The following is a 14,257-nucleotide window of genomic DNA, read 5'->3' as shown; positions in this document are numbered from 1 at the left end:
CAAAACCTGTATTGTACAAGTACTCAGGTCATGTATAATGGTCTAACAGATTACAAAAATTAAATGTAAGTATTTCCTATATAGGGATTATATTCATCTGTATCTATATACATGTATGTCTGAGGGAGGAAGACACACACAAACCCCTCACAGAAACGTATAATCTCAGTTCTGTCCTATTACAGGAATCAGCCTTCAGTCCCTCAAGCTCCTGCTGACTTCATTTCACCTTGATGATCTCACAACAAGGCAAGTTATTTCCACATAGATAAATAAACCTTCAGAAGCATTCTTCAATACTTGTGTGATAAGCTTTTTTTTTTTTTTTTTTAAATCAAGAAACAAACTAAAATTTTGAAATTTGAAATGCAACATTCCTGGAAAAGATCAGTTATCTGTACTGTATCATTGCCTAACTCCGAACTGAACTGGAGATTCAGCTGAAGACAAATCTGTGTTCTAATCAGTGGACTGTTACAATGGAGATTACGAACTGGATGAGACTAGACTTCGCATTTTCATTCACGGAATGAAAATGGAAAAAGAAGTTGATCTAATAAAAGCCCTGTCATCATGAACACACTTCCACTAATAATAAAGGAAAAAATATTGAGGTATGGAAATCTAAAATTCGGAACTGTTTAAACTGTTGAGTTTTGAATCCAGAGCAATCTTCCAGAAACACTGCACGTTATATATAACATCTGCTTTACGGCCTGACAACAAAAGGCTGATTTGCACAGATTGTGCTGCAGATCATACTCTGCTTCTTAACACAAGTTGTTATAAAAAAACATCCAAGTCATAAACATGAGTCACATTATAAAAATATTTGTCACACACAAAGTTAATAAAAATCTCAAAAACATTTCACAGAGGAATTGACTTTAAAATATTTCATATTGTACATATAACCACCAAAGTAAGAGTTTTTCTGCTTCAAAAGGCAGACATAAAAGTCAACATACCTGCCATTAATTCAGCACCCACTAAACACAGGGAAGCAGCAATCATATAAGACAAGCTGTTTGCCTATACTATACAATACTGCACCACATTACTTACATCATAGAAAAGCTTTCTATCTGCAGCAAGCCGTTTGGATGCCAGGGTCTTTGTAACATGATAAAAGGTAAGTAATGCTCTATGTTGCCGAAGATCATCTTGGACTTTCACAGATTCTAGAAGAGTGGGTATCAGTTCTGGCCATTGCCTCGGGCAGTCCACCCTGGCAACTTTAGCTATTAGCACAGAGATCTGAGTTGCTATCTGCAAAAAAAGAAAAAATAAATAAATACAGGTACCACAATGTCAAAATCATTTAGAAAACAGACACCGCAGAATTTAAGTCAAATAAAACCTGGATTAAAAATAAGGTAGTACAGATTGACAGAGTTTGCGGTTTTCTTCCCCCTTAAGCTATTTTAAAGTTTGCAGAACACAAACAGAGTGGAAAAAAAACTGTACTTCAATTTTATGATCAGATTAAATATTACATAAAAAGTTGAGCTCACTAAAGCTCACTAAACTGTTTAAATTTTACATAAAGATCACTCAAGTCATTTGTTCTAGAAATCATGTTAATGAAGAATCAGATACTTGGGAAGCACTTTTTAGTTAATCATCTTTTCTAGCACTTCCTACAAAAAAAAAAAAAAAATAGAATTCTGAATACCAATCACCCTTATTTCTGCTATCCCTGTATGTGATTTTTAACTTTTAGACAGAGTCTTTCTTTCCCTCCATCTACTGGCACCTAGTCTACAACCAACAGTCCCAACCAAATAGCTCTCTCCTGCTCCAGATCCTCATAGCACAGGCCAGGGACAACTGCACCCTCCAACTTCAGTTGCTGGCACCAAACACACCAGTTTCACTATTAACTGGTACCTATCCCTTGCAGTGCACACATGTAAGAGAGTAAGATTACACCAAAAGATATCCAAGAAGGGATTTAACCTGAAAATAGGACAGACTGTAGTGATCAAGCACAGCGCTTGTTCAGACAAGGGTATTGACCAGCTGTGGTTTACAGGGCTGGCCCCTCCTATACACTTTCCTGCCTATTCCTCACTTTACTTCTCCCTCTAAATGTTTCTTAATAAGCTTTGCATAGTTTCACATACCCTCATCCAAAATAACCCTAAACCTCATGATGTTGTTCTTTCCCAGTTCTAATCCCTTACTAAGTCCAGGTTGACTCTCTTCAGAGCCATGCCTGGAGTTCCTTAATTGCCCACCAGTCAGTGGCTGCAGACTTTTGGTGTGTGGCATTGCCTGTCAGCCCTCATCTATCAGGCTGTGTCTGTTTTCTCTTTCACACTGAAAAGGCCATTCATCAGATAACCCTAATGAAGCCATTGTTCCCACCCTTACAACAACCACTGCACTAGAAGTTACCTTCTGATGTTATCAAACATAATTTCAGCAACTTAAGGGCATAAGAGGTAATAACCATGCCCTTTACTGCTTCCTTAGGTGTTAAACATGAAGTCTGAACACCCCCACAAAAATCTCTACAATATTCATTGCTGCCTGCTTGCTAAGGGAGCTTTCTTCAGAAAGCTGATGTCAAAGTTTGCAAAGAAAATGTAGGAGATTTATTTACTCTTAGATCAAGTGATGTTGATTGGCAGGAGGGAGCAAATAAACTCTTTTCCAGATATGACACAAGGAACCTGATGCTAACACTTAGCATCAGGGATGCTAAAAGTACTTTTGTCTTGAGGTATTGGCTATTTAAGTAGAAAAAAAATCTGACATCACACTTCAAGGAGCATTTTATTTCACTGTGCCCTCCATATGTTAATATAATCAGAGGGCATGGAAATTATGCTCCCAACATACGTTCTAGTTTTCTTCCTCCCCTCCCCTGAAGTCAGAGGAAGTCATCACAATTCCATGTCTAATTCCTATATGTTGAGGTACTTTTTTTTTTGTTTTTGTTTTCATTTTTATACATAAAACAGTTATATTTTTCCTACCCTTAATGATGCAGAAAGCACAAGGAACTGTTATGAAGTATCTGTGACTAAAAAAACATGGTACTCTCGAAGAACACAAGATACCAAATTTCAGGCTTCTCAGAGAAGGGACTAAATGAACATTGCCTCTGAAAGGAAACACAAAGATACCTATAGCACAGTTTGGATGATAGGAAAGTAAGGGAAATGGACTGAAATACCTTTCTGCAACTGCCAACTATGCGTGCCCCAAGAACCTTAACATCAAAACATATTAGCAAACAATGTGCAGAATACATAACACGAAATTCTGCGTGGCTTATCTGTGGTTCATGAATCACACTGCATGCTTTGAATAAGCATCAATAAAGTCTATAAATACACTTCCAATACACAACAACTGCCTGGGCAAACACTTAGGAACACAGTGCTGGCATAAAATAAACCCCTCCACATCTTAAAAGACTGAATCCTGACAGTGTCATACAGACACAGATAAATACATAAATTCACATTCTTATAAATAATAATAAATGTCAGTTTAAAAGGTTTAAAATAGTCACTTTAAAATGAAGTATATGCTAAACTCTGCACTACCTAGTAATACCATAAATGATGCACACATTATGGTCCAGCATGAAACACTTCATAGTTTCTTCTGGTTGAAAAAGAAACAAGTAATATTTGGTCATACTTTTACATTAAAATCGTACTTATATGAAAAATTTATCAATTCCTATGCCTACTGGCATTTAAAAAAAATATTTGAAATAAAAACTAAATTCTACTCAAACTTATCACTGCACAAATGAGTTCTACAAAGCATAAATTACTCTGATATATTGCTGTAATCCTATGAATAGCAGTAATCCCATGAAGGAATTCAATAGTTCAGTTTTTAACTTCTATCTGCAGAATGAAAGCTTGTTTCCTGTACCTTTTCTGTTTAAGTTTTACCTTTTGCAAATCACATCTATGTTTTGTCTTCCAAGTTCTTTGAGACCTAACTTAAAATATTAGCTAATAACTTCATTTCAGAATCTCAATCTATGAGCAAGAATACTGTAGCAGAAGGAAGACTGATTCATCTATGCATATTTTGAACCCTTAGCATTAGCTCTACACTCAATTTAACAATAAACCCTTATTCTAATCAAAACAGTAGCTTAATATTAGTCACTTTAAATTATGTAAGGCAAGACAACATCATACTGAATCTTTACCATGCTTATTTAAATTAATTAATGTTGTGATTGGACACATGACAGCAATACTGCTTAGGCAGGTTTATGCAGCAGCTTTTTCAACAGCTCATTCCTGCTACACCAACGCCACCACACTTCCGTGTATGGCTATAACAGGAGTCAGATCAAACTGAGAGAACAGATACATCTGAAAAAAGTAAGTCACAAAGGAGCAGGGAGAGGGTTATTTTTGAGCTACACCCATTCCCTGAATCATTTCACCAAGCAGCTGCATAAACATTAAGGGGCAACATGAGCTGTCACTGCAACAAAAACAAACAAACAAAACAAAAAAAAACAAAAAGAGACCACACTGAATTATGATACATAGAAAAACATTCTGAGAGGCAACACATAAATTGCAACTTGTCAACTTCCTTATTATTCTTGTACACTCTGTAAATAAAGAAACCAAATTATACACCAATACAAGCATTTGCTAGGACAGTAATAATTACCCATTCATCACTAACCTGGTTCACTGGCTCATTAAAGTTGGCAATAAGTCCAGCACGCAACGTAGTTTTTTCCTCTTCAGAAAGAGCACTGTCAGGATACAATTATTAGAATATTATTTCATTTTCAATAAAACCCAACTACTAATTCATATTTAGAATTATTTTGTCATTATTAATGGACACAGAAGCTGATCTTTTTTCAGTTAAATTCAGTTGCACAAATGCTAAAAATTAGTTTTACACACCATGTTCTTGAAACTCATGTATTTCAGCTTGATAGACTATCAAGAGCATATTCACTGTAATTCTGCTATCTCAAGGTATTTGAAAAGAGAGGGAACAGTGAAACAACCACGTTTTTATGAAGCCCTTTGAAATCAGGTTTTATTGTGATCTCTGCAAACCCAAGAGGCAAAAGACAAAGTTCACATATACAGTAGGGTACACAGCTATATTAAGGAAAAGAGCTACATAAACTGGTTGTTATTAAGGAGTTACTATACAGTTATTACTATGACAATTATGACTGAAGCATGACTTGGCCTATATATGATCCACATATGCTAGTGGATCACAACAAAAAGGTGCTAAGAATAAGGCAATCAAATACAAAAGCAATAATCCTCTTCAACTTACTGAACTAAGAAACTACTAAAGGAAGAAAATTACATTGCTTACAGAGGGTGGACAAGTAATGAGAGAGGAACACAGAGACACTGTCTGAGCAGCCAGGGGTCAGGTTAGGACAGCTTAAGCCCAGGTAGAATTGAATATGGCCAGGGATGTCAAGAGCAACAAGAACTTCTACACGTACATCCCTGATAAAAGGCAGATTAGGGGAAACTTCCTCAAGAAGGAAATGGGAGACCTGGTTACACGTGAAATGCAGCAGGCTGAGGTACCCCATGACTTTTTTGCCTCAATCTGCACCAGGAAGTGCTCTAGGCACACCACCCAAGTTGCAGAAGGCAAAGGAAGGGGCAGGGAGAATGAGGAGCACAAGTCCATGGCACCTGATGAGATGTAACCAACGGACCTAAAGGAACTAGTGGATGAAGTTTCTAAGCCACTCTCAATCATGTTTAACAAGTCGTGGCAGTTATAGCTTTGGTAGACAGGGGAAGAGCAACTGACATGCTCTGCCTGGACTTGTGCAAAGCATTTGACACTGTCCCACACGACATCCTTGTCTCCAAATTGGATTTTGCAGAGGAACCACTCCAATAAGGAATTGGTGTGCTGCATTCAAAAAGTTGTAGTGAATGGTTCACTGTCCAGGTGGAGACAACTGAAGTGATAAGTGGTGTTCCTCAGGGGTCAGTATTGGGAGTGGTTTTATTTAACATCTTTGTCAGGAACATTGACTTGATCGGGATTGAGTGCACCGTCACCAAGTTTGACAACGGCACCACACTGTGTGGTGCAGTTGATCTGATGGCAGAAACAGATGCCATACCAAGGAACCTTGACAGGTTTGAAAAGTGGGCCCATGTGAACCTTGTGCAGTTCAACAACACCGAGTACGAAGTCTTGCACCTGGAGGACTACAGGCTCATCAATCTCACCACCGTGCCAGGCAACATTAGGAAGCACATCCTCCCACAAACTATGCTAAGGCACTTGGTAAATAAGGAGCTGATTGAAAAGGAGGTGACCCGCCTCAAAAGCATGCTAAGGCTTGAGAGGTGGGCCCATATGATCTTCATGCAGTTCAAGGCTTGCCTGCAGCAACATCACGCAACAACAAGGCCAAGTGCAAAATCCTACAATTCTGTCAGGGCAATCATAAGCATGGGCTAAACAGATAATAGATTGAGAGCAGCCCTCAGGGAAACGACCTGGGGGTTTTGGTTAAAGAGAACCTAAACATGAGCTAACAATGTATGCTTACAGCCCAGGACAAAGTTGGCTTTCTGGGCTGCATAAAAACTGTGGCTAGCAGGATAAGGGAGGTGATTCTCCCCCTCTGCTCTGCTCTTGTGAGACCCCATCTGGAGTGCTGTATTCAACTCAGGGGCCCCAAACATGAGGACTTGGAGCTGTTGGAGCAAGTCCAGAGGAAGGCCACAAAAATGATCAAAGGGCTGGAGTACCAGTCCTGTAAGGACATGCTGAAGGAGTTGGGGGTGTTCAGCCTGGAGAAGAGAAGGCTCCAGGGACACCTTACAGCAGCCTTCCAGTACCTAAAGGGGGCCTACAGGAAAGCTGAAGATGTACTTCTTACAAGGGCGTGTAGTGATAGAGCAAGCAGGAACAGCTCCAAACTTGAATAGGGTAGATTTAGATCATATATTGGGAAGAAATTCTTTGTACTGTGAGCACAGTGAAGCGCTGGCACAAGTTGTCCAGAGAATCTGTGGGTGCCCCATCCCTGAAAGGGCTCAAGGCCAGACTGGATGGGGTCCTGGGTAATCTGATCTGGTGAAAGGTGTCCCTGCCCATGGCAGGGGTGTTGGAACTAGATGGTCTTTAAGGTCCCTTCTAACCCAAACCATTCTGTGATTCTACGATTCTACAAAATGCAAGGAAAAGAAGTAAGGACAAACTGTAAGCCATAAAGGTCAATTTTCACTCAAGTAAAGCTTTAAATTATCTTTATGCTTCTTTATGAGTTCAGGTTACAAAATATCGTATGACTCCCCTACTGCTCCAGACTTCTTATGAGCCACATAACTCCTTTTAATTTCTGGACAGGAAAAAATGCTTTCCAAAATGCCTTGGTGGTATTTGATTATATAACAAGGAAAAAGAAATGTTCTTTTATTTACTGATGATACCTAGAAATCTGTTTCTTGCATACCTCAGTCAAGGTTATTTAGGAATTTTTTACCTCATATCGCTGTGATTTAGATGCATGCATTCAATTATCACATCTCAAATGAAGTCTAGTAGCTAGAAACAGAGATTAAACACACCAACACTACCACTTCCTGTTGTCTGATCTCAGTTGCCAGTCTGTGATACTAACCCACACTTTCTACATACTAACTGCATAATAAGCCTTATTTTCAGAAGTAATTTGAAAGAAAAAAAAAGAAAAAGGACTCATAAGGATGAACTCCTCAAATACAAAAGCTTATGTTGCTGACAAAAAGCTTATATGCTGACAAGCAAAGTCAGCAAATAGTAAGTACAAGAATTTAAGAAACTAATTAGGATTCAAGTGGTATAGTGCATTTTTATGTGATTTATACGAGTCGAGTAGTCTCTAGCTGCTACAGGAGGATAGAAGAATTTACCATATAGCTAATCCAACAGTGACATCTGCTGGACACTGAAGCCCCAGCTACATATTCACCTACTGCAGTGTTAGTTGAAACTTAACGGTTGAAAACCGTATCTTTATCCTCCTTTATTATACTGCAAGAAAAACCCACAACTCCATAGTGAAGTTGTAGGCAAACCAGAAATTAGGAAGCATGCATGTTATTCAAAAAATTGTTTCTCCTCAGTGCTGAATCACAAACAAAAAATTAAGATCTTTGGCAGAACAATTTTAAACTCTATGTTGTACTCTTCCACAGTTTGCAGTTTCAAAGTTTTTGATCTTCTTCCAACTAGTTCATAAACCGGAAATATGAATCTGAAGATACTTATTAGTGTTAAAACAAAAATATTATGCAAGTTGCTGCCAAAGTAATCAAATCAAATAATTAAGTCCACAAAAGACGGAAATAGAAATTCTCTGTGAAATCAGAAGTGTGTCCAGGAAAATGATATCTTAATACCATTCAGATTAAAGAAGTCTTTTCTAAAGAAGCCAAAAGTGTGCAAAATTGTAAGATGAGGAAGCTGGTAACACTTCCAGAAGACAGACCAAATTGTGCCTGAAAACAGGCCATTACAATACTAGACTCCCTCCTGTAGCAACCTGCAGAGACTGCCTGAGAAGAACAAGAGAAAGAATGCCCATCTCTAATGCCCATCTCTAAATATACTCACCCAAAAACGCTGATTTTAGTCTAAGGCAGGTAAAGAATGAGTAGCATGAGTAGGATAGACAGCAGTGGTGCATGTGTGCAAAAAGCAAAATATTTCAGAAGGTTCAACTTCTTTTTAAAAAATAGTTTGTATTCACCCTTCTGTAACTATGTATTTTATTATAATGAAACACTCAACCACTGTACTCTCCAAAGAATTCATGATCTCAACTTATTACATATTTTCCTGCCTTGTAGTAGTAGCAGTTGTGAAACCACAAATGCACAGAAGTAGGGTAAAACTAGTCCTGCTAGACTGAGAGAAAACTAACTTCAACACACTTGTACAACAGAGGCATTTAATTTGTTGTGAAAGTTTTTACAGATTCAAGATTTCCCACAAGTATATAAATATTCAAGACTAGCAGTCTTAAAAGAATCCTTCTTTAGCTGTTTTACTAAAGCTACTTGAAGAGGTCATTTATCCACAAGAACTCTTTTAGTTCTGACAGTTCTTCAATCTATGCACCATCAAATTTGGCAAACTGCAGTAGTGTCAATAGTACAATGTTTTCAACCAAACAGCCTAGGAAGATCAGAGCAAGCTTGAACATACTACCATGTATGGACAAGTGAGAGCTGCTGCTATGAGAGATGAGCTGAAAGATAAGAATTATGCAAGGACAAAAAAAAAAAAAAAGAAAGCAACCTGTTGAATGTAACTTCCAAAAGTCACGGTATCCAAAACACAACTGCAAAGAAAAATTGACTGAGAAATTGCCACCAAGAACAGTATTTCTCAAAATGATTGCAACATATTCAACAAAAAGAAAACTGATCTGTGTGAGCACAAAATACTGGCAACATGTCCCATACAAGAAATTGAGAAAGACAGTTAGAATAGAGTTAGAAATGGGCAGTGTGAAAATCTAACGTGGATTTGCTCCATTCAATCTTTAATAGTAACTAATGATTAATTTTTTTTTTTAAATTAAATTTGCAACAGTAAAAGTATATTGAAAGATTGTTACTCATTTTTTACCTCAAACAAAAAGATGGCAGTCATTACTTCTGCAGGAAATTAATCATTGGCTTCTAGGCCAGTGCTACTAATATCTATCTTAAAAAAGGTAACACATTGGAACAATGTATTTTAACTGGTTTGACTAATACTTGTTAAGTAAGGTGCAGTAATGTAAACAGCATTATCTTGTAACTTTAACCATGCCAAAGACAGTATTTTCCTCTCCAAAAAGAGAATCTGCTTGCATATGTTTTTCAATCATATACTACTCCACCTATACAAAAATTCCAGTGCTTCATGTAATAATAGAATACCACATTATTTGAAATGTCCTGTAGGTAAAGAATTTCACCACTTTTCCCTCATACTGCCACATAAGCTTGGTGGATCTTCAAAAAAGCTTACAATGCAAAGCAAATTACACTAAACTACCTCACACAACATAATGGAAACCATGCCATACTTTTAGTTTTTCTTCTTAGTTTACAGTTACATTCCATAAAAACCAGACCTGAAATTCCTGTTTACACCCTACACAACCTGACTCTGATGTTCCACCTATCAATATCATTAGCATCTAAAAGCCAGACTTAACACTTCCAGGTCTGTTATAGCTCCCAAAAAAATAAAGAAAATTGAAACCCTTTTAAAATTATATCTACCTTTAAAGGAAAAAGAAAATAACCCCACGGAGAGCAGTGACAAGTATATAGCTCTATAGTTAGATTATAATGCCACTCCTAACTTTTAAGTAAATGCTCAAGAATACTGGCTGGATTTTTAGTTTCTTTGGAGAACTTTTTATCATGCATTATCAGAACAAGAAAAAAGAGGACCAGAACTTTCTATCATGACAGCTACTGCCTCTTTCTCACATAAAAGAAAACAAGGGGAAATGGGATCAAACTAAAAAAGGGTAGATTTAGATTAGACATCGGGAAAAACTTCTTTACTCAGTGTGTGGTGAGGCACTGGAACAGGTTGCCCAGAGGAGCTGGGGATGCCCCATCCCTGAAAGTGTTCAAGGCCAGGCTGGATGGGGCTCTGGGCAACCTGTTCTAGTGGAAAGTGTCCCTGCCTACGGCAAGGTAGTTGGAACCTAAACCATTCTATGATTCTATATGTTCAATAAGAATTCTGAATTAATGTGTCTCAAACAACCTCTCCAAGAAACCTCCTACCTGTCACATCTAATAATCTAGGTCATAACTTTATAAAACTTATATAACTTCAAAATCTGGCATCTATGAAATAAAACTTGTAACTCAGTTTATGAGAGTAAAATATAAACAAAATTGTAAGAAGAAATATGAAAACAGACTGATACATTAATGATCCCTAATATAGAAATGTTCTATCAATTTCCCTATAAATTCCAATGAAGCTGCTATCAGCCAAGAAATATACTGTTTTCCAGTTGGGTAAGAACAAAACCTATTGTAGGTTAAGTGCAGGAAAACTTGAACTTACTGTGGTGCAACTCGTCTCCAATAGCGATCAATTCCATTTTTAAAGTACAGCACAGCTAACCATCTGACATTCACATCCAGGGTATGATTTGTGAAGATGTTCTGTTTAAAAAAATAAGTTAAAAGTTATTCAGCATGACACTCACAGGATAGAAGTTGTATAAACATATGCACTGGCGTATGTATAAATACACATACCTCTGTATATTCGGTTGTATATAAGCAAAATGCACAGTCAGCACTTGACAGGCAAGCGAAATAATGTGTTAAAAACTATTTTCAAAAGATTACAGAAATGCTTAGCACTAGGTCTAAGAATTTATAAGAAAATAAGCCCGCTGTATAGTGTAAGAATAATTCTAATCTTGTCTGGCTGAGCAGGGAACATAATAGCAATAACTACTAGCATCAACCAGTTATTATTATTATTATTATTATTTTTTTTTTTTTTTTAACAAAACAGATGGATTCTGGCTGCAGTAAAAAAGTATTCCGTATCATGCAGATTTCTAAAATCTTTCAAGAAATTTCTTCATTATCTTGACCCATGCCAAGAACCTTCCTCACTACCACTATGGTAGACAGAAAAACAGTGACCTGGTAGGAGAGCAACTCTCAAACTTGCCTACGCTTATTCTTGAAAATTAGCTTCTGCTGCTAGATATATAGGTATCTGTGTATATACTTATATATACATATATTCACACACACACAATACATACATATACGCACAAATGCATGCGAACACATTCGGGTATTATATTTATATGCCACTGTAAAATTAACCAATTGGGAAAAGCTGAAATAAATGATGGTTACTGAAACTTAATACAGGTACTACCCTGGATAGCAGCTCTCCTACTGTTTTACAGCTGTGTCCATCATCCCCTTAAAAAAAGGGCGACTACACTAGATGGTTTCATTTTGAGGGTGTGAGACATTACTCTCTTCTTTGGGGAATAAACACACATGAGCTCAGTGGTCTTATTTTATAGTGCACTTAAATTAGGTAGCTTCAGAACTCTACTAAAACACAAGGTTTCAGGTCAGAAGATCCTGCTACAATTGGGTGCCAGGTTTGATGAAGTTAAAAATACACTCTTCAAAGAGCTGAGGACTATAGAAACCTAAGATCATCAAGCAACACACCAAAAAAGCCACAAACCCCAATCACTACAAAGCAAACACTTACATGCTAACAAAGGTATCAGTTCAAAACTAGCAACCTTTAGAAAAATAACAAAAAGGTTGTAATTTCTGTTACAGCATTACAGCTACAAGACACCACAAACTCATACAACTGGTAAAGGACAAAGGTTGCTTTTCAAAACAAACAAGCATTCTGACTTTTCATCTTTGTTCTTCAAGAGAGGTACATTAGCACCTTCAAAAAAAGCATAGAAATATATATTAACATCTCCACTGTGTATAAAAGGCTATAGATTCACAGATATGTTTCACTGTGAATTATGGTTTTCTGTCTTGATCATCCCGTAAGAGATATCTGACATTAAGTACTTACATTACTCCTCTGTCCCATAGGGATTAGCTGTCTTACCCACTCTCCACTTACAGCCACCTGCTTCGCCCCTCAAGACCTCATTTTCAGCTCCACTAAGAAGGTACCAGCTACCTTCTCCTTTAGACAGTTGAATTCCCATAATCAAGTTAAACAAAGTAGAGATTCTCCACTTACATTTGGTTTGGAAGATTACTGTTTTTTTTTGTTTTTTTGTTTTTTTTTTTTTTACACTTGATGAAAGGCTCATGTGTCCCCAGACAGGTCTACTTCATCACATTAAAATGATCAAATCCTGTTAATTCTATTAAATGCCTCAGTTTTTGTCCTGGTTTCAGTTAGAACAGAATTAATTTTCTTCCTAGTAGCTGGTGGAATGCTGTGTTTTGGCTTAGGATGAGAAGAGTGCTGATAACACCCCGATGTTTTAATTGTTGCAGAGCAGTGCTTATACCAAGCCAAGGACACCTCAGACTTTTGCTCTGTCCTGGCAACAGGCAGGCTGGGGGTGCAGTAAGAGCTGGGAGGGGACAGACCCAGGACAGGTGACCCAAACTAACCAAAGGGGTATTCCATACCATCCGACGTCATGCTAAACAATATATAGGGGTGGCTAGCCAGGGGAGGGGGCCGGACTGCTCGGGGTTAAGCTGGGCATCGGTCAGCGGGTGGTGAGCAATTGCATTGTGCATCACTTGTTTGTACATATTATTATTAGTAGTACTATTATCATCACTGTATTATTATTATTATTATTATTGTTATTATTACTTTTGTTATTATTATTTTCCTGTCTTATTAAACTGTCTTTATCTCAACTCATGGGCTTCACTTTCCATTTCTCTTCCCCATCCCAGAGAGGGAGGGGGAGGGTGAGCGAACAGCTGTGTGGTGTTTAGCTGCCGGCCGGGTTAAACCACAACAGTTTTTAGCCATTATATCTAAAACTCCCACCAACTTCAATTACAGCTGTGAGTGCTCATCATGTCCACCACCTGAGCTCTAAGGCAGTAATGCTCAGAAAACAATTCTGAGTCAGAGGCTATTTCTGCTGTTTTCTTTCAAGAATGTCACTACAGAAACACTAAGCAGCAGGTAAAACTGAATTTGGCAGCTCAATCTCTCTTCCTAAATCCTGACTTGTTTCAACTTTTCAAACAAGGGGGTCTGCAGAAAACAGAACGTCACCATACAACTCTGTCATTGGGTCCACTGAAGGCAGATGTTTGTAGAAAAAGCAGTTTATCTGCATGTTTTTTTTTTAAGACTGTATAGTTAATATAAACACATACGCAAAGGAATACAAGAACAACACTTAAATTCTGAGCATCTTCTCTGAAACTGTTTGGTCTCCTTCTTAGAGTATGTTTCCATCACCTTGCAACATGCTAATGCATCTGTTTCATCAACAGCAGTGGAACCTTCACAAGTTTTCATCCTCCTGGGAACCTTACTACCAGCCAGTCAGGTAATCTCCCTGGAAGTCCCTCTCTGCTGATAAGGAAACCAATCTAACATGAGAATTAAACTCAGTACACTGAAAAGCATGGGGAACATTTCTTCTACAAAAACCATCATAATACACCACCTCCTGGTGTGTATTATGAATTATAGAAAAAGGTGTATTTCCTCACCATATACAACTGTCACCACCCCCTGG

The 14,257-nt window shown here is 37.7% G+C and overlaps 1 protein-coding gene across 3 annotated transcripts in view; it reads right to left on the bottom strand.

Annotated features, from left to right (window-relative positions):
- IPO11 (importin 11) overlaps positions 1–14,257 on the bottom strand; it is a 94,295-nt gene that overhangs the window by 70,704 nt on the left and 9,334 nt on the right. For all 3 annotated transcript variants that reach the window (XM_084305406.1, XM_084305407.1, XM_084305408.1), the window contains 3 exons: positions 11,080–11,180; positions 4,681–4,753; positions 1,066–1,269 (listed from right to left, as the gene is read on the bottom strand). In XM_084305406.1, the coding sequence (XP_084161532.1) occupies positions 1,066–1,269; positions 4,681–4,753; positions 11,080–11,180 (378 nt within the window). The remainder of the gene's footprint in view (positions 1–1,065; positions 1,270–4,680; positions 4,754–11,079; positions 11,181–14,257) is intronic.

The sequence above is a fragment of the Netta rufina genome (assembly GCF_964035555.1).
Source record: "Netta rufina genome assembly, chromosome: Z".
In the NCBI taxonomy this organism is placed as follows: Eukaryota; Metazoa; Chordata; class Aves; order Anseriformes; family Anatidae; genus Netta; species Netta rufina.
The sequence above is the reverse complement of the archived record's forward strand: the minus strand, read 5'-3'. Positions and strand labels throughout refer to the sequence as shown.